A 21012-nucleotide genomic window follows, 5' to 3' on the forward strand; every position below is an offset into this window, starting at 1 on the left:
GTGCAAGGAAGCAGCAGCATGCAGCACAGAGCTTTGCTCCTTTGGTTGCACGGAGCCGTACGCGCTAGCTCACTATCGCGCGTACGTTGCGCTGTATTGCAGCCCTAATTAAACAAGAACTTTGCCGGCTAAATGGTCCGCGGTAAGCCAGCCACAGCAAGGAGAGCAGTGATTATTTGGCTTTTAAGGCTACAAGCCAACGAGCTAAACAAACACCTCACTTGTGCTAGCTAGACAAAAGAGACTCCAGCAGAAATCGAGCCGAAATTGCACAAGCATATATTTCGGTGCTTCTCTTTCCGACCGGAGCTTGTACAAATTCCCACGTCCAATACCCTTCTCACGCCCACAACGCCCAGCGCCCCATGCTCCTCTGCTCCCCTTCCCCGGTGCACCGGATTCCGAAGAGATGGCGCGGCGGCGGCCAGTCCGACGAGAGGTGGCAGGCCGCGACTCCTCCTCTTCCCCAGCCGTGGCCCTCCCTTCCTCTTCCTCTGCTAGTCTGCTCCCCTTCCTCCTCGGTTCGCTCCGACGGACGGACCCAGACCCAGTGCCGCCGGGACCAAGATCCAATTCCTGAAGAGATGACACGGCCTGCCACCCAAAACCCTCAAAGTGATTACAAATTACCAAAACTATGGAAATAGATGCGCTTCTTAATGTGTTGTCTTTTTCTCTCGTTTTGTTTTCTTGAAAACACAATGATTGGTTGCCGCGATTCAATTAGAAGAAAAAATTGACCCGTTTATAAGAAAAACTAGGCCTAAAAAATAGAAAAGCCATACGAAAACCTTGACGAACACAAACTACCTGACAAAACTAGGTGCAGGGCAAAACCTGACAAAGCTAGGTACAGGACAAAACCGACGCACCAACCACACTTGCAAAAGCAAAACCTCCTCCCACCCCCAACAATGCCGAACAGGGAGCAAATCTTTTTCCATAGGTAGGTAGAACTAAGCTTCTTTTATGACCGGAGCAAGAAAGATGCCGCCAGAATGGAATACTCCATTATGACAAGAATGGTGTTAGACCCTATTTGGTACTAGAGTTTTTAGAGTGTTTTCTAGGGTATAAACCACTCCAAATTAGAAAACACTACAAACATCAAATGGTTGTTTGATAGGAAAAGTTTGGAGAGAATTATCCCTAGTTTCCCCAACACAACACTTCATTTTTTAATCAAATTAAGTCACTTCTCAAACTAAAATTTTTTGAAAGGACACTATTGTTTTGGTATTTTAGGGTTTTGGGTGGTGTTTTGGGTTTTTGAGTGTTTTGGACAAACACCCAAAAACCGTCAATACGAAAACACTAGTGACTAAAAAATACACTAACACCAAACAAGGCCGTATGGTGAGACTATGCATCATGAGGTGACCGGAATGGGCGTGAGTACATTGTCCTGCTACAGACAAGTCTACTATACAACGCCAGTCATGTTACGTACAACAGAAAAAAGAAACACCACCATTGCCATACACCTACATTAAACATCCGCTGGTTTGCAATCCATCGACATTGTGCGTGGCCAGGAATTCCGAAACGGTGTCACAGTAGCACAAACAGCATGACAACGTACTATTATCGATCTATGGAGTCCGTACTAACGGCAGTATGCATCGACACAGTACTAACGGCAGTATGCATTCCGGGTCAGATTCCCCACGGATCAAGGGGGTTCACTCAGGTTGTTCGCCTACTCCCTCCGGTTATGCTGCTACCTTCATTCATCATCGTCAGACAAGCATACCAGATCAGTGCCAGCCGTTGCGCCCGGGGGCTCACTGCTCAAGCCAAGGTTTTTGTTAAGCCATTTATCCAAAGATACTGAATCAGAATCAGACTGCCGCGTGCCTGAAACAGAAGGCCCTACACACCCACTTGGCAGCACATTCGATGCGACTGAGGACACGATGCTGGACGATGTATTGAAACCTGGTGGTGGTGTTAGTTGCGCAGATGCACATGAAATTGAAGATAATGGCGGTAGCAGGCGAGTTGGATTTGAACTTGACGACTGAGGTGGTGGTCCCTGGTGGGTTTGATGTGGACTCGATGGTCTCACGGCTGCTGGTGTAATCGGGTGTGAACTTGAGAGCGAACTTGACGGTGATGGGTTGCCTTGGGAAAGTGCATGTGAAGGTGATTGTCTTACTGGAGTCGCAGGAGTCGACTGTGTCCTTGCAGATGCGCCCTCCAGCCTAGTTGGAAGCTGCTGCTGATGCGCCCGTGGAGGCAACCTGCGCTGAAGATGAGGAGCAGGTGCTCGTGCTAGTTCACCCTGGACTCCATAGCTTCCACGCGACGCGGCTGGTGTTTGACTAAAAGGAGCTGATGCAGATCTGACAAGGTTGGCTGGTATGGACGGACCCGGTCGGACTGTGTGTGAAGATGGCGATGATGTACGAGACACCTGTAATAATGAGGATGGTCGATCGACCTGTAATGGTGATCGACCAGGTGACGATGACACAATTGGTGGTGCAGTCAATGTCACCCCCGAAGGCCTTGTCGGAATTTGCTGAGAAGCCTGAGGTGCCTGGCGAATTGGAGGGCTATGGGCTCTAGCTGCAGAACAAAGAAAGAAATGAGCATTAGCTATAGAGTATAGACAATAGAAATTTAGTCGACTTAACTAACAACTACAAGCTTTTTTTTCAGTACAAGCCTATCAAAAAACTGCAACAACTGGGCATTTCGGATAGACTAGCTGAAAATGAAAAATCATATGGATAAATACCTTGTGCTCCAGAAGAAGATATGAATTTGGCCCGAAAATCGTCAGCTAGTGACTGGTTGAGGAGAACTTTCTCACATAAATCATCAAGAGTCTTCTTTTGCTGAAGATGAGTGGAATCTTCTTCTTGAAGCAACAAATCATACTTTTGTTTTACCTTCTCCATTTCTTGGGTACACTCCGTCTGAAGTTGTGATTGCTGCCAATAGTTTGAAAAAATGAAAAAATGATGAACCCCCAAGTAACATAAGCAATTCACAATCAAGATGTGTTGAGCAAGAAGTTTCAAACCTTCAGTTCGTGGGTTTTGTTAAGCGAGTCAATGTATAACCGCAACCTGTGCACCTCATTTTTCAGTGGTTCGTCACCAACTGGTGGATGACTAAACATCATCGATGCCACCGGAAAGAGTTGTGCCGACTGCACAGAACCAGGTGCAACCTCTGGTCGATGACTGGGTTCACTCAGATCAGGGCGTGTTCTTTCGAGCAGAATATTGGACACCTGAGTCATTGGCTGCATTCCAGTTGGCATGCACGGAGCTGATGCTACATGAGATAGGCCTGCTTGTTCGGCTTCTCTTCGTGGAAGTTGTGCTGGTGTTATACTTGGTTGGGCAGATTGAATTATCAGATTTGCCTGAGTTTCAATTTCCCTAGATGATGATGGTTGTGTTTCAGATTGCAAAGTCTCAGCTGATGCTGAACCACACAGACCTGCTTGTTCTGCCTCTTCTTGCAGAGGTTGTGCTAGCGCTACACTTGATTGGTCTGACTGCATTGCAATTGCATCAACTTCCTTAGACATTTGCAAGGAAGCCTGTCCGGGTACAGGGGCCATAGTTTGTGGTGGTTCAATGTGAGGGGTATCTGCAAGAGTGCTGTCTCCATTGCTGGTGTTGACTTCCATTCCAGCACCTCCTATTTGTTGATTCGTACCTCCAAGTAATGGCTGCAAACCCACACCACTCTCTCCCTCAACATGTTCAGTCCCTCTATGCTCACCACCTGAAGATGCCTGAGATATGTTACAGGTACATATGATTAGTTGTTCTAGAACCAAATAAAAAGTGGCCAAAAGGAATATTTGTGTAATGGTATGTAATGGACAGCACAGGACTCCAATGAAGTACGGAATAATAAATTACCATCAGTTGAAACATGAACACTATTGTCTTAGAACTGACCCTAATTTAAAGATAGGGTAAGATGCAGCAACTGGGTTATCCACTATCTCAATTGAAGCAAATGGGTAAAGCAACACTCAAATGAGTGTTTCCGTGTGAAAGGAACCATACCACAAACAGTTCTACCTTTGCGGCCCAGTACGTTGTACACTAGTGAGCAAGTAACCATATATCCATTGCTATGTGGAAAGAGGTAAGAGTAAAAGGAGGAATCCTAGATAAGCTTAATAAACATCTCTTTCTCCTTTTGCTATATCATAAAGAATAAGAACTTGAATGAGTAATCTACCAATCATTAAAAAAAAGCACAACTCCTGAAAATTGATTTGAAGCTTCAATGCATTATAGTCCTACAAATGAACATTGGCTGCGAAATATGTTGACAATTCCCTGCTAAAAAGTTAGTTACAGGACAGGTCCTGCATGGATAAGCTTATAAGACTGACACAAGCTCCAAAGAAATAAAATTTAACACATTGTTGTATCGGAATAAGAAAACCGAAGAAGCAAGCAAAGAGCATTTTGCAGGTATGTGAAAGAATAATCCATGCTATACCTGATTAATGGAATTGTGAAATACAGAACTAGAACTGAATTCGTGTTGAACAGTCAAAGAAGCCCCTCCTTGTGAGTCAATGACATCAGAATTACTCTGGATCCTGTTCTCCGTCAGACCAGAACCTTCTGATGCCGGCCCTCCTTCAGTGTGGATAAGAACTTCAGCAGACCCATTTCTCGCTACTTCTGCATTGGTAACTTCAGATGGAATCACACTTCGAACCAACGTAATTTCCATTGCTGAGATATCATCCAAAGACTGCGAACAGTTTGCCAAAGTAAATGTATCAACACAGCAACTAAAGTGGCTGAATTCCTCCATAGAAAAGCCTGAATCTGGTAAAGGAATGTGTTGATCAAAAGTATCACCTAATTGGCCAAATTTTGCTTCCTGGAGGAAATTTTCCTTCAACTGTAACTCCTTGGTCCACACACTAGATTGCAGCAAGTAAAGCTTCTCATGCTGGTATCTGATGTGCTCCAGATACGCATATAGCAGCATAGTGAACCATTCAATAATTAGCTTTATTTGACAATCCCTGCCTGGATCAGCGTGACTCTTGCGAAGGTGTTCAACAACTATTTTACATGCTTCTCTCAGTTTAATCACTCTGTTATGCCTGTGCATGTCTAACATTGCTACCTCGTTTGCTTGTGTTTCACGGATATTCTTTTCTCTTAAGGTAAAAACCATATTAACTAAATGAATTCTTTTCTCCGTGATTCTGCCAAGAAGTACATCCTTGGATAGATGTTGATTTTTATGAGCCTCTGGAACAAATAGCATTTCCTTCTCTCCTGGTACGATCGCTTCTATCAATAAATCATGTGTATCCTCCTGATGTGATCCATTTTCTAAATTACCCTCGACAGTTGCCACCGTTGGTTCATCATATCCCGATTTAGGTGAGATCTCCTCCTGGTATGGTGGTATGTTCTTTACTGAAGTCGATTGATTGTGCTTGCTTGTTCCGCCTGCTCTATGTGAGAACTTCTTCTTTAGGATTCTTAGCTTGTCATAAACATAGGAAGCGAGATCTTCACTGCACTCATAGTTCAAATGCTTTGCAGCTAAGACCAATGATTCTCGACGATTAACCTTGTGCTTCAAGAGAGAAGCAGCACGCCAGCACTGAAGTAAAGAATGAAAGAAGGGAACATTCATGAGAAAGAACATAAAATTTAACATGGCATATGTAGAAAAAAACTTATAGAAAGGTTCTTTACTGACCAGCGCAATGTTGAATGCATGCAGTATGCCCTTTGGCTCCTGAGTGACTTGGTGATTCTTCAAAATATACTCAAGAAATTCCTCACATAAGCATTTAACACTCTCCTACAAAATGCATTATTATCCAAGAATCTAATCAGGTCAAATAGATAAGTGATCATCCGTCTTCATGAAATTTAACACATGCAATGATATTGTAGTGTAAAACAATGCTTTGAAATAACTTATGTCTGTTTAATTGCTACACATAATGTATTGCCATTAAAATGATGCATTTGCTGATCAGTTCCAAACAACTGAACAATTTACTTTTCTGAGGATGCATTTGGTTGTAGCAGTTTCAATGCTACCAAATTAGATCAGTACTTTTCACCAAAAGAAGTAAGGAAGTAGATACTTTTTTTTGACAAAGAAGTAGTATATACTTGACACTTCCAAAAGGTAGAGTAGAACTTTTTTTTGCCTTCCGAGGTTTCTAAAAGGTAGAATCTAATACAGTAAACCGAAACTGCAGTTCAATGCTGCCAAATAAAACCTCGTGTGAAAATAAAACTCTCAACTAACGATATCGATCAGGTGGGCATTGCCAGCAGCCCAGCAGCAACACTGCAGATGCCAACCAGGGTCATAACAAGGTACTAAGTATACTTTCCCTAAAAAAAAAGGTACTAAGTATACTTGAACAAAATTATCTAGTAGCAACCACTAAAGATTAATGGACTGGAGATGAAACAGCAAGCTACTAATTTTTTATCCAGTAGAAACTACTAAAGATTAATGAACTAGAGATGATACGGCAAGAAAAAGCAAGCGTTTCAGTTATAAAGAGTTGTGCAATAGTGTTCCTCTAAAAAATTTTTGCAAAGAATTATAACTGCAAGATATCCATGACTCCATAGAAATTAAAAGAGTGCTTCAGTTATACAGAGCAAAAGTTATCATGATCCTACTTGGTAAAGAACTCTCATGAGAACTACTTTATCAAAATTAGTGAATTAAGAAGAATAACATCAATAGAGCAATGAAGTCATTATGTTTAGCAATACCGGTAGTTCCAACAATTTATGTAACTTTGAGAGCTCTGGCCTCAATTGGACATGGAGACCTTTTTGTGTGCCATGTTGGTTTTCCACCCCTACAAAATGCACTGCATTAGAACAATGCATATTCACATTAAAAGAAGAACTGTTAATTAAGCGATACCTAGTTCCTGCCATGTGTCACCAACTGATATTTGCTGAGAACTAGATGCCATATAGTTTTCAGGCAACATTGATCCCTTGTCTTTGCCAGCTAGAACATTTGGAGATGGATCCACGATTTCAGCAATTTTTCTACGTTTTGTACTTGCTTCATCAGTTTCATTGGCAGGAACTTTCCCTTGTTCTTCCATGTTTTGTATCTTCCTACGGCATCTATGCTCTGGCTCAGTTATATATTGCCAACGAGGAAACTTCCCATTTAGCAAATTAAACCAGAAGGTCCAGAACTTTGGCAGATCACCATCCGGTGCAGAGATTCCTTCCCTCTCACCTGATAGAACAATATCTCTAGAATAAAAGGTTCCACTGAGATCAGCTTGTGATATGGCTGCATTGCTCACCTTAGTGCTGATATCAACTTTAGTGGATAATTTTGTTAAGGACTCCAAAAGCACATCATCCATGAACAGTTTCTCAGCATCAGAATCTTTACTAGAGTAGGTATTGTTTTTGAGCTCCTCGAGTCTACTGAAGAGAAATGATGCACCCCAACTAAGCAGAGAATGGCTCAAGATGGGTGTTATATTCTGGATGTTGCTATCAAGAACATGATCATGCTTTGCAAGTATAAGAGCCTTTTCCTCCACCGTACAAGATGAATACAGACGAAAAATGGGCACACGTTCAGACTGTGACTCTATGCTGATCCTCTGGAGGATTCTCAAGTCATTTGCTGGATTCCAATCACTACAATAGATGATGATGGCATCCACTGATGATAATTTAATGCTTGGGAGACAGGCACGACTATCGATCAAGAAAATAAAACGCCCCTTAGTCTTGTCATTGAACATACTCATTGCAATATGTTTCTTCTGCGCAGGCAAATTACGCTCTACACGTTCATATGACTCAAAACCGAATCTTTGACGGACAAAATCGTCCAAAATATCACCCATTGGGTTGCCAGCACCAGCACCGGGCTGAACCTGAAAAAAGTAACATCATTTTGCACTGATCATCCATTTAATTCTAACAATAACAAATCAGAGAATATCTAAACAATAAACTAAATAAGGGATATAGACATCCACAATTCAAAATTGTGAACATGGGACAACCATGTTGGAAAAGTGACACTTCTGCATTTCAGAAAAGGATAAAACGTTGGACTACACAACATTAGTAGTAGTCATTTTCCTTTTTTTACAATGTGCATGCAATCAAAATTTTGCATCTGCACAAGTTCTTTGTTCTAACATGTTGTATATCTATGATTCTTTTTAATGAAGTGCAGAAGCGGAAGTTTTCAAAATGCAAGTGCAACCATGTCCACAATATCTATACATTCAGATGGACATGTACTTGGAAAAGAACACATGGTGAAGCAAGCATATTTCATTTTCATTGTAGAACACTAAATAAAATTCTAGTGTGCAACTGTTAAAGGGAAATATCACCTAATAAATCTTTATGGACGTGCACCTCTTGATATTGAAAATGAGGCAAGTTAAGATACCCAAATGTTATTACTAACAATTTGACATAATGTGCACACTAAAGAGCAAACGCAGATAGAAACCTTTCATCATTTGAGCAGTTGATCATGCTTGTGCATAACATTTGGCAAATTGGGAAATGAAGGAGATCATCAATGCATGCTTGAGGAAGCAAAAAATATGAATGATTGCCAACTCTTTGGATAGAAAAAATTACCCTTAACAGGAATCAACATGCATGAATTCTGCCAAAATTCAAATAGCGGAAGGAAGAAATCTTATTTGAAGCATAGTAGCATGAATAACTCACATGGGAAAGAATAACAACTCTCATCCCTTTTCCCCTGATCTCTTGCAGCATTTTGTCAAGAAGCAGTAGCTTGCCACTTGCATGAACTCCAATATCTAGGATATCAGTTGCTGGGCGGTCCTTGGTAAGAGAGGCTTGCAGCATTTGATCTGCTAGATAAGGGTGGTCACAGCACTGTTGCATGATAAGATCAGTAAGACAGTCAGTAGCTGTGCACAATGAGTACCATTGCAGAATCCATCTAACTGCCTACTGCAGAAAAAAAGCATGCATACTCAATAATTTAAGAGCAAACCTTCCGGAGGGACAAAAGCATGTCACGAAGAGCGCCAACACTATCAGTTTTCGAATGTGATCGGAGTGCTGAGGAGTTTGAATGTAAGGTATAACAGTAGATTTCTAGCTGCACTCGTGAGAGCCGAGCAGGGACCCAATACTCCAAAAATTTCGAAGAGTCTGCTTTCCGCTCAAATGCAACGTGAAGCGCGAGTTTTGATTTCAGCATCGCTATGGTGCCAGGTGTGTCAATAGAATTAACATTTGAAATGCTAGACATATCATTTCCTTCAGAGTTGACAAAAGATAGCAAGTTGATGTAATCAACAATATTTTCCTGCAAAAAAACATGAGTTAACATGGCCTGTGTACCAATGAAATTTTATAGGGTAAAATTAGCGACAGCACCTTAAGTGGGGAACTCAACAGAACCATCCTAAAATCGGCGAGGAGATGCTTAAGTTGTTCAAGGCATTTTGAAACTCTTGAGATTTGACAATCATCAACTATAACCGCCTCCCAAACAATGCATTTCATGGTTTCGATGTCCTGTTTAAAAGTGGAACAAACAAAGAAAAGTAAAAGATCTATATATATATTTGATAGCTAAATTCCAGGATTGCATAATGTTGAACAAATAAGAAACAGGAGGCATCTTTTGCATGCCATTAAATTGTAAGTTACAGAGCTGAGACTAACAGAATACTATTACCTCCAGGATAGCATCAGGGTGGGCCAAGAGAACTTGCAACATCATAGAACCATTATCATAAAACTCCAAATCACGAATTGTTTTACGCACGTCTTTCTCCCCATTGTACACAACTACATTGATGTATGGTGCCAAGCGATTGAACTTGGCCTCCCACAATGAGACAGAAGTAGAGACAATAAGAAGTGGGCAGCTGACATCAGGCAATATGGACATCGCGAAAAGAACGGTCTTAATTATACGCTCCTGTATAATAGATGAGTTTAATAATTAAACCTTGAGGCAGAAAAGGAAAACAACAAAACTGAACTCTGGCAGCAGCTTCAACTCTGAACTCTGGCAAAAGCCCACTTAACTCTAAAATCGTCCGAATTACATCCTTAAACTATTAAAACAGTCCGCTTTTCACTCTAGGGTGCTTTCACAAGTGGTTTGGTGCATGGATCACACGTGTCCACCATGCACTGCCACTGCCATGTCATAAAATTACTTTTGTTATCTATTTCTACCAATTATTCTTCCATGTCTAGCACTTTTTATGGCAGTTTTTATCTGAAATAGTGAAGTTTGTTCTTGCAGTGTTTGTGTTCGATTTTCCATGTCAGTGACGTGGACACAAGGCATCCATGTTACCCAACCAACTGGTAAAACTACCTGAGGGTGAAAAATGGACTATTTTAATAGTTAGAGCCTACAATTCAAACCGTTTTGTATTTCAGGGTTGAATAGGCAAATCACCCCACTGTAACTTCCAGTCTCCCACAATACTACATGAATAATAGTCTTACTGGTGAATTAAAAGATTTATACATGCCTATGGCTATAAGCAACTACCGGTATACTCCCTACCGTTCCTAAATACTTGTCGCTGTTCTAGTGCAAACTTGCACTAAAACAGGGACAAGTATTTAGGAACGGAGGGAGTAGCATCCAGCAAGAAGAAATGAGTAGGAAAAATAAAATTGAAGCAAAATCCGATATCAGTGAGAACTTAAGGTTTTTTTCCAAGTGAGAATTTAAGTTCAAGGAGGAAACAGAACATATTTTTCGGGGCTAGGTCATACCTGATCATCCACTAAGATAGCGCCACGAGAATTGTGCCAGAACTCACGGAGCTGATTAAGCGAACTCAAGTGAACGTTATCTAAACCAGGAGGACACCCGTCTGGCAACCTCCGAAGTTTCTGAAATGGACTTTGCTTAGCCTGTAAGACAACAGATGGTATTACTGCCACTCGAAATTGTCACATTTTTAAGCTATACATGGTTTCATTTCAGAAAAAAATTTGAAAATGTCCTTATTAAGTTCATATAGAGTGAGAAAAGTTCTCTAAGCCTCACTGCCATGACAGGGATTAGGCCCTGCAGCGACTATGTAATTATGAGCCCATTATGATCCAAGGTTCGAAAAACAAAAAAGTGCCAGTAAATCAGAATGGTACTAGTGAACGTACAAGCATGAAAATTTGAATTGCAGCTACGTTACCCTGATGCTCCACGAGGTGCCATACAGGGTATCGTATTAGTTTTTTATACTCCTCGATACTGTATCCGTAAGCATCAACGGCTTCTAATTTATAAAATAATTAACTAAATTTTCAATATTCTAAGGATAGTGTCCAGTATTAAGTAACTTAGACCAAGTAAAAACCCAATCCTAACACAATACTACTAAACCCTAGAACTCATCTGTCTTGAACTGTTGTCGTCGCCTGTTCTCGCGCTTCCATTTGCTGCTGCCCCTCACCCTCCCCCCTGCCTCTCCCTTCTAAATGTCTCTGCTGCTAGTATAAGCTGTAATTTAGTCATTTATTGTGTCATGTAAAGTACCCTGTGATTTGGGTATTTGCATTTAGGTTTACAGCATGGTAACTAGGAGGCTAGAAGCTCTCTGCATTCCTTTCTATGCTTGGATGGTGCCAAACTCTACCGTTCTAATTCATCTAGTCACGGTCAAAGATATTTTTTTGGATGGATGCCCATTTTTTGGCATGACAATGCCTCTTTGCCCACTCTAGTTCATTTTGCTTGCCAACATTGCAAGTCATGGGCAAGCACAACCTTGACTTAAAGTATGCTAGCCAAATACTTCGTGGGGCAAGGTTGGTTTCAAAACAAACCTACACTAAGTACACATAAACTCATTGTATCCAACAGTCCGTGTAGTGTAGTTTTTGACAACATTGTACCTCTATAATTATGTATCCATATCAACACACATGTATGCCTCATCAAGGTAACTTAAAGTGCAAGTAGACAACAAAATTGCAGAAACTCAGGCTGATACTGGGTGTGATGTATGGAGTCGCAAAATGTAAAGGTTGTAAAGAACTAAAACAAAATGCATTCGGAATTAAACCTCATGTTTAATATGTGAAAGATAAATTGTACCTAGTGAAGGTGAAGTGACACCATAGAAAGAGAAAGATAAGTTGAACATGCAGACATCCTTGTACAGAAAATTAAATGGTGTGGATTTCAACAATGAATGAGAAAACTAGTTGTTAAAGCTTCTGAATTTCCATAATTGCTCGTCTTGACAAAATAAAATCAGGTGAACAAAGAAATATTAAGTTGTAAGGGTTAGATATTATAAGGTTCAGTATTTATGTAAAGTGGACTAGAATAAGCTATGTGCAATTGTGGATATATATAGATAGCAAATCAAAATATATAGGCTACGTATGGTTGTCCAAAACGTTATGGCATGTCAGTCAAAATGTAAAATTATTCTCTAAACTCTAATGGATACCTTCTTTATCTTTGCAGTGTCAGAAGCTTTTCTTGCAGCTTCATGGCGGTTTTCATAGTTCCTCTTGAGCTCCTCAGCCTCACCCGTACATAAAAATGATGAAGTATCAAGTTCCCATGTAGCATGCTCATAGCCGAGATCCTTCCATTTGACTAACCATTCGACATTACAAAATGCCAATTTATCGCCAGTTGAATGAAAAAATTCTTCAGCTTCTTTTGGAGGCATAAGTGATCTTTTCATCAATAAGCGGTGTGGTTCAGCCCATTCCTGCCTCCACATTATTGTCTAAGAAATAACATTAAAAAAGGAACACATCAGTCATCAGCAGACGTGATTTTGCTCTTCTGCAGAGTGCAGAGCTAGCAGCTTCCTCTTACAAACACAAATAAATAAATTTATCAAATAGTAACAACCTTTTCTTTTTGATTTTTCTTACTAAATTTGGAGACAAGATCATGACCTATATCACTTTCTGGAGTCCAACGATTATGTACATGAGCTAGATTCTTGTACTTCACAAAATATTGCTTGCAGTTCTGCACTCCTATAGTGGAAAAGCAATGGTGTTAACAGATGGATGGAGATGATTCAAGATGAGTTGATATGTGTTTGTTAAGCATACCCTCCTTGACATCCCACAAAGATTCAACTCCCCCACTGGCTGTATACACACCAGACAGGAGTCTTTCTTTAGAGCATATACTGCACAACCAGATACCAAGAGAGAAACATTCCAAGGGAAAACCCAGACAAGAAATATGGAACTTTCTTTTGCAGACATTTCCATCACAAGACCTGTTACCAAATTGTAAATAATAATGAAATACAGCTTTACATATTGAGAATAACTGAATTGGGTCATTAATTGTCAGGGTGACTAACTGAATTAGCACAAAAGCTGCTAAAAGAAAATGTTTCATTTCAAATTTGCATGATCATGTTCCTTTTTTATGCTAGGGCCACTATTTACATTATTTTGTTACTCCCTCCGTTTCAAATTAGTTGTACATATAGGATTTGCAGGTTTTCTCAAAATACTTGTACTCCCTCCGTCCTGTAATTCTTGTCGAAATAATATTACATGTATCTAGAAGCTTTTTAGGAATAGATACATCCATTTTTGGGCTAATTTGAGACAATAATTATGGGACGGAGGGAGTACATTAAGATTTAAGATTTCCAAAGCCTATAAACCATTGTGTTCTTACTTTTCCTAGGCAAACAATTTTAATGCAATAATTCTATTGGATGAAAGGAGGTGGGGCTTAGTAGAGATTGGAGGACGATTAAATGCATGGTGCAATAAATTGCATGGGAATACGAAAAGAGAAATCAAGTGGTAATCTGTCCCTTTGGCTTATTTTTATCTCTAAAAGACTGCATGTGCAACTATTTTGAAACAGAGGGAGTATTAAGGAACTGAGGACAAAAACGGACAGCTCAGATACATTATAGTGTAAATTGATTTACTTAAGAATTCCTGGAGTTTCCGCACTTCTGCAAACAACACAGATGTGTTCGTCACAATCTGTTTCATCACATTGGGTAACTTCAGTCTGCTTCAAAGCACAAGCCTCTTGAATCCTAATGGAATAATCTTCTTCAATTGACTTCTTGGCCTATGGTAGGATACAAAGAACATTTTGTTCCAATTACTAATTCCATCCACAAAAACAAAAACAAATGAAACGAAACATGCGTGGCATGAAGTTGCTATAAGACTTATTTAAGTACTACACAACTACCTCATTAGAATCAATATTGGAGTTAGGACTATTTGGTGATTCTGGTACCAAGCTTTCGCTGCAAAGCAGGACGTAATGACGGAATCAGTTGTGCTACCAAATAAATGTCCAGTGACATGAAGGTAGCATCTATGTAGCTAAATGGAAACAAACATTTTTGCAAGGGTGAGTGGAGTACTTCGAATAGCCATCAGTTTGCTCTTTAGCTTCCATTGCAAGACTGCTGTCAGCCACATTAACTTCTGAGCACAGATCAGTAGGCATAAGCGCCTGCACAAGAATGATGATGCAACTTCAAGTCCTTTGATATTTGATACACATGCAAGGATGATAAGAGAGAAAAACAGAGGACTGCAAAAACAATCCAACATCATAATTGAAGGAACCAACATGTTACAGGATAAAAAAGATATCAAACATAATACTTAAAAAAGGAACTCAGGGACCTAAGTTGGTAAAAACAAAGCATAAGATGTATCTTCATCTGTTGAATAATGTGTCTAGCAGTCTATTTTGTTAGTCAGGACTCACAGTTAAGACAAACAGTGGATGAAGGAAGACAACACTGCTACTTTCAGCAATGCCTTGATTTCATGAAGGCTGCAATCACAAAACCGGCAACTTGGGGAATAGAAGATAGTTGAACAAACCTCTGAAACAGGAGCAGAATTCCAATCTGTCTCCAATGTCATGTTGGGAGCTTCATGCAAGCCAGAAGTAGAACCTTTCGAAATTTTATTGACGGCTTGACTTAAACGCGCCTGGTTATCTTGTTCTTGCGCGTCACTTTCTTCATACACCGAAACAGAGACATTATCTTCTGTGTGCGCCATGGAAATATTTCCCTCATCCACTTTGGGAGCAGAAACTACATCAGTAAAAAGATTGATAAAGTGACCATGGCATTTGGATTAACCCCCCCCCCCCTTCCCGACCAAAATGAACAAACAAACAAACAAACAACGCAATGTCATCATAAATTGTCGTGCCTAACATTTTGGTGAGAATAAGCTGTAAGCCCCAATGAAGCATACAGTTCATTAATTAGTTCAACAGGTGTGCTTTGCATGGAAAGCCATAATGCATTGGTTTTGGAGCATTCAGCAAGCTAAAAAACACTTGATCCTAACCAAACCTGCCACACAAGAACAGGTCAAGCTTTGCAACTTCAGCTACCTAGGATGCATCTATATGAGAAGTATCCCGGGTGCATGGTGGACTCACATGGTTGTGAACCACTAGAAGCGCCCACCCAGGTTCGAGGACATGCACACTTACTTAAAGATGTCAGGGGACGTCTCCCCTTGGTCGCTTTAATTAACATTACATGCAGCAAAGATCAAAGTCAAAGAGATGGCTGATTGCCACAAACAGATCAACTGGGATATGGGACAGGCAAACTAAAATGCGTCTACAATCCTAGTTGACTGGACAAGCAAAACATGAGTTCAAACTCACAGGAAAATCCAGTACCTGGGGATATTTCATTTACTTCAGAACATTTCTTGAAGAGTTTTGCATAGTTCCTTCCGGTCAGCCTTTTCTGTTTCTTCAATGGCCTGCTACCACTCTCGGAGCCATCATGTTTATTCTTCATTGAGTCATGTTCATCAATTTGTCTTTTTGCAGTCTTGTTGGGAGTAGCCACCAGACTAGAAATTCCATTTGAATCGTTTGAAGCAGTAGAACCTGATACACTGCTGTTCTTTACTCTGTTGGACATTCTTGGGGTACTAGCCTTGGCTGTCAATTCTGCTACTCCTTTTAGCTTCTTTGCTGAGGATTTTGGGGTATCAGCCCCCCTCGTAGATTTCTGTGAAACCGGCGTAGAAGGACCGGCAGCGCCTTTTAGATTAGGGTTCTTTCCCCTTGTTTCTCGGCTCGACCTCCTGAGGTTTGGCTCCTGCACATCACTTGCTTGGCGCGCAGAGCTCCTAGACTCCAGCTCACTGGCAGACGAGGTGGAGGCCATTGCAGATTTGGGGGCTTTTGCTTTGGTAGCGGCGCTCGCCTTCCTTGTGCTGCTGGTACCAGCACCAGTGTCCCCTGCTCCATCTTTTTGCGCCCCAGCTCCTGATCGGGTATTGGCCATCCGCTTCAGTAGCACGATAGGGCTAGGTAGGGCGGCCGCCCTAGCTTGATTTTGCCCCAGTTGCGAATTAGGGGAGATAAAACGGGGAGGAGGAACGGTTCGGCAGCAATAGAATCGAAGGGGAGATCAACCGGCGCCGGCGGCGCTTGCGCTACTGGAATCCAGTGGTGCCAGCGCGAGGAGGAAGAAGAGCGAGGGGGCTGGGGATCTCCGCAGCGAGATGGACCAAAAGGAGGAGGGGAGACCGCTATATGGTGCGCCGGTGCGGAATTTGCGGGGTTCGGTGCGGGGTGGAAAATCTCGTACCTCAAGCACCAACGTCAAAAATGGCCGACGAGGCGGAGACAGCAGGGACGGGATGTCGCGGGAGCGGCGGGCGAGAGAAGGAGGAGTTGAGGCGCCGGCGGTGATTCCTAAGCTACGGCACGGCGGCAGCTCTAGGGCATGGCGGCAGCAGGCAGACTGCAGGGTCGGGTTTAGACCAGACGGCGGTGGGGAAGAGCAGAAAAAGGCAGGCTGATCTTTAAATTTCATTTAAGAGAAAAATAAAAATAGAGCTACTTCTAAAATGCTCATGATCGTCGGATCTGTTTTTCGCCGTTGTGATTCATCCAACGCAATCGTGAACGGTTGGCCCCTTCCACGGACTTTATTTTAAAGATCTTTCTTCATTAATTAGAGTCATGCTATTTGATGCTCTCTCCGTTCTAAAACACAACTCATATAGATTTTTCTTATTTGTTCCAAAACACACCTCATTTTTCTCTTGGTACCTGCACCCGGCCAATAATTACTCACATCCATTTATTATTAATTCAATATGGGTGGTCAGGCACATGAAACGAGAGCTGCCTTGGTCCAAGTGCACAAATCTATATGAGTTGTGTTTTGAAATGGAGGAAGTACTCCGTGAACGGTTGCCCCTTTCACGGACTTTATTTTAAAGATCTTTCATTCATTAATTAGAGTCCTTCGACGGAGTATATGTTCACGTGCAAGAGTTAAGCCTCCGGTAAAGGAAACAATTTTCTTCTATTTTTTCCTTGATAAGCATGTAATATCAATAAAAATGCCTAAGATAAGGTGTTCAAAACCCCCATTATGAGAGGCTTAAAGACACTACTCAAAGAAGAAATATCTTTGTCACATTATCAACTGACAAGCCTAAAAGCTCGTATTAAAAAATAAGATTTTATTGTGAACTGAGCATATCTCAGATGATTTGACGGTGGAACCAACCTACCAAAGTTAAAGTTCTATAATCGACATGGACGCTCACATTACCTGGATTTATTTCAGAATTTATCCGGTGGTTGGTAATGTACACGTCAAGATGTGCGTGGGTGCATTCATAAAGGAACACTTTCACTCTTGCAAGTTTTACATTGCTTTCAAGGGTTATCGTAATCACAAGTCTTGAGTTACCATACTCAGAAGTCCTGAGTTAACTTTTTAATTACCTTTTTTTAAACTAAAAGGACGACAATCTATATGTTCCATTACCCACAACGAAACCATGCGTCCAAATAGAGCTACTAGAGTAGCAAACTGGAAAACAAAAAAATTAGTAAATATTTTCAGGAGAAGATTCAATCTAGGTACAAAGCTTTTTCACATCGGCATGAGGTCGTCAATACATGCACCCAGCAAATATAGATATATGATGGAAGATAATACTCCGCAAGATAATATAACATCATGTTTAAATATACATGAGTGCACTTTTTGTCTATAGCAACGCAACAATACATTGTGCTAGTAATTTAAATTTTCCTCGGGCTTGTCCTTTGCCATCTATATACACTAGGCATTGTGTTTGATCTAAGTACTTCCTCCGATTCCAAATTACTTGTCACAGTTTTGTCTAGACACGCACATACATGTATAATGAAACGTGTCTACATACATATGGATCGGAGGGGGTATTTTATTTTGTGGTGTGTATATATATATATATCGTAGTTGCTTGTTGAAAGTACATAGAGACATATTTCCTTCTGTTTTCATGCAAAGGCCAAGTGTTGAACTTCCCAAATCTGGGGTGCGGTTGTTAGGTCTTTGAGAATTAGGGTTTGGTTCCTTAGCAGACGGCGCTACAATGGATATAGAGATGCCATGTAGTAGAAGAATAAGGTTTTTCCGGCTCTTGATCCACCTCGTCGGTGGCATACAAGAAGTCAGGGCATCATCTGGTCACTAGTCTCTTTTTTTTATGGAAAGACTGTAATGGAAACCCCTACAACATAATTGTGAGCATCAGAATTTGAACTCTGCTGGGTAGAGTCATGCACCCACAAACTCCACCGCCACACCAAGAGGTGTTTCTCCTCTAGTCGGCGTTGCTCGGTCAGCTTTGACCCCGTCGCGGATGTAGTGAGCCTAGGCATCCCCATATCTTTCTCTTTGGATCTGGGGTGATCATCTAGCTCTTTTTTGTCGCCTTTTTCTCCGAAACATCAGTATGTTTCTCGTATCACTATCGCCTGCAGTGTTTTTTTGGTTCCGACCGGCGACTACTTGGTTGCTATGTCAACAACGATATACTGGCTCCGACGTGGTTCGGAAGTCCAGAGACAGCATCGATTTTTGCTCGCGACGCGCCACCGATGAGTGCAGCAGCAAAAGGGGGTCGTCTTACTGCATGGACATATGTATAATTTTGTTTTACTTATGGTCCTGCAAGAGCTAGTTGATTTAATATATAGCCTTCGTCTTCTCACGGAAAAAAAATGTTCGAAATAAATAATTACCGGAGAAAATAATAATGGAACAAAGTGATCTAAACGTCTGTCATTTTAACTCGCTGCTTTGTTCAAGATTCCTCCGAAGAGTGTGATCGAGAAGGATGAGCAGGAGATACGCGGCAAAGTCGATCCTAACAGAAAAGGAAAGAAAATATCTGGTGATGAACTCAACAACAGCACACGAGCATCCTGGCCTCCAGCTGCCTCTCCATGTTGAACCTCGCGATGAAGTCCTCCACTCGCCGGTTCAGCTCGTCCGCCGCCGGCAGGCCACTGCTTTCCTCTTCCTCTTCTAGCGTGAACCCGACTCTTACCTCCATTATTGACCCCTCATCTTGATCCATCTGCACTACATGATGACCTTCTTGCAGTACTACCAAGGACCCCTCTTCTTCTTGTACAACTGCCATGTTGCCTTCCTCTTCTTGTTCGCTCGCGCCGGTGACAACCAATGCCCCTAAGGCAGTCTCCATCACCAGCTCCTCTTGGTGGAACTCTTCTTCTTGTTCCTGCCTTTGGTCGTTCAGGACGTCGTCGTCGCCGATGTCCGGTGACTTGCCGCCGTGCGAGAGCTTGCACTCGCCGACGAGGAAGACGACGATGATGTTGGAGAAGACGAAGAGGCACTTGGGCGCGGTGACGGCCGAGGCGACGGAAGGCAGGGACACCACGAGGAAGGTCCGTAGGCAGGAATACAGGTGCGGCAACGACGTCGCCAGTGACAGCAGGCCTAGCGCCAGGAGAGAGGCCTTCACGCAGCTTTGGATGTCCATATGCTCATCAACTTGTGATTTTGTGCAAGTGCAGGAGAGGACTTGGAAAAGAAAATACACACGATGGCACGAAGCTAAATGTGGTACACGGAAGGGGTATATATAACAGTGGTCAGGGTGTTAGCTTATTAGAAGATCTTTGTGTGTGGCTTTTTTGTCCAGGGGTTCCTCACCGGCCGGCTAATTTGTTCACTCCTACAGTAGAAAATTAGTACTAGCTGTTTTCCGCATGCTGCTTTGGCTGCTTTCGCAAAGGGATTGTGGTAGGATATGACCGATGGACGGCTTATTGTTTCTGCCTTTGGGACTCGTTGCAAGCTGGCCCTACGGTGCCTATACTGCACGCTTGCTTTGCCGGCTGCCGCTCACTGGTCATCCGATTAGCGTACGACGAGGCTTGGCCTCGGAGTGAGTGAGGGAAGTGAGAAACTTGTACGTTCATGCCTTCGTCTATTCCGTGGTACGGTCTTACAGGTGTCCACTTGGCAGCATGAATGTAGAGAGGTTGGAAAGATGTGATCTACTCTCTGATATGGTATACAAAAAAATAAGTCGACAGATTTAATTGTGAATTTATAATAGCAAAACAATGTTTTTATTTATAATTTTATAATATATTTTTCATGCGCAACATAACTAAAAACATTTCTCAATCAAATTATGCACATTATAATTTTTCAGATTATTTTTAAAAACTTATAAATATGATTTAGTTTTTAAAAACAATCCGGCTCATGAAGCCCGAGCTACAAAAGGAGTTCGTCCTACCAGTAGTAACCTTTTTGTTCTACTCCGTATTTAGTTAATTTCTTGTATTAATTAAGAAAGGTTAACATAGCATTTCAGGTAATCAACATTTCACATACCTTATCTTGTCGGGCACATGCAGCAGCTAGCAACAACTTGGAGCGTTTAGGACAACACGCCAATAGTTTCTCGCTCGTTGGTTGCAAGCTGTAAGCTAGTGAAAGTCCCATCACTAGAGCATGCTGGAGTGCATGAGGTACCGAGCTAGTACAAAGAGTTGGTAGCTGGAATATTGCCGCAGAACGCGTGCAACTGGTCAACAAATGCATGAGTCCCCTCCTTTTCACTGGCGGACACCACCGTACCTACGGCAAAGCACCAACTGATCCATAATTCTGCGGCTATGATGAGTGGTGCATGACCGTGATGTGTGTACGTACAT

At 41.7% G+C, this 21012-nt stretch overlaps 2 protein-coding genes across 4 annotated transcripts; both read right to left on the reverse strand.

Moving 5' to 3' along the window:
* Positions 1 to 1322: 1322 nt before the first annotated feature.
* On the reverse strand, positions 1323 to 16811 carry LOC100840452 (CHD3-type chromatin-remodeling factor PICKLE). 3 transcript variants are annotated; one of them, XM_024455049.1, is made up of 21 exons: positions 15688 to 16809; positions 14865 to 15082; positions 14393 to 14484; positions 14215 to 14272; positions 13940 to 14088; positions 13092 to 13264; positions 12883 to 13013; positions 12467 to 12754; positions 10779 to 10919; positions 9715 to 9960; positions 9411 to 9551; positions 9022 to 9339; positions 8727 to 8900; positions 6919 to 7906; positions 6762 to 6850; positions 5716 to 5820; positions 4483 to 5616; positions 3301 to 3757; positions 3032 to 3222; positions 2744 to 2939; positions 1323 to 2571 (listed from the first exon to the last, which is right to left on the reverse strand). In XM_024455049.1, exons 1-21 carry the CDS (start codon positions 16304 to 16306, stop codon positions 1727 to 1729), a joined length of 6753 nt encoding a protein of 2250 aa, XP_024310817.1. In that variant the 5' UTR covers positions 16307 to 16809; the 3' UTR covers positions 1323 to 1726. The 3 variants fall into 3 exon arrangements, with proteins under 3 accessions (XP_024310817.1, XP_010237268.1, XP_024310818.1); XM_010238966.3 differs by having other exon boundaries at positions 3032 to 3757; XM_024455050.1 differs by lacking the exons at positions 1323 to 2571; positions 2744 to 2939; positions 3032 to 3222; positions 3301 to 3757 and having other exon boundaries at positions 4598 to 4743; positions 4854 to 5616; positions 15688 to 16811.
* Positions 16812 to 19022: 2211 nt separating this feature from the next.
* LOC100830658 lies at positions 19023 to 19910 on the reverse strand. Its single transcript, XM_003576294.4, has one exon. It carries the CDS (start codon positions 19821 to 19823, stop codon positions 19218 to 19220), a length of 606 nt encoding a protein of 201 aa, XP_003576342.1. The 5' UTR covers positions 19824 to 19910; the 3' UTR covers positions 19023 to 19217.
* Between the last annotated feature and the right edge of the window lie 1102 nt (positions 19911 to 21012).

Source organism: Brachypodium distachyon, chromosome 4 (assembly GCF_000005505.3).
Source record: "Brachypodium distachyon strain Bd21 chromosome 4, Brachypodium_distachyon_v3.0, whole genome shotgun sequence".
Classification (NCBI taxonomy): domain Eukaryota; kingdom Viridiplantae; phylum Streptophyta; class Magnoliopsida; order Poales; family Poaceae; genus Brachypodium; species Brachypodium distachyon.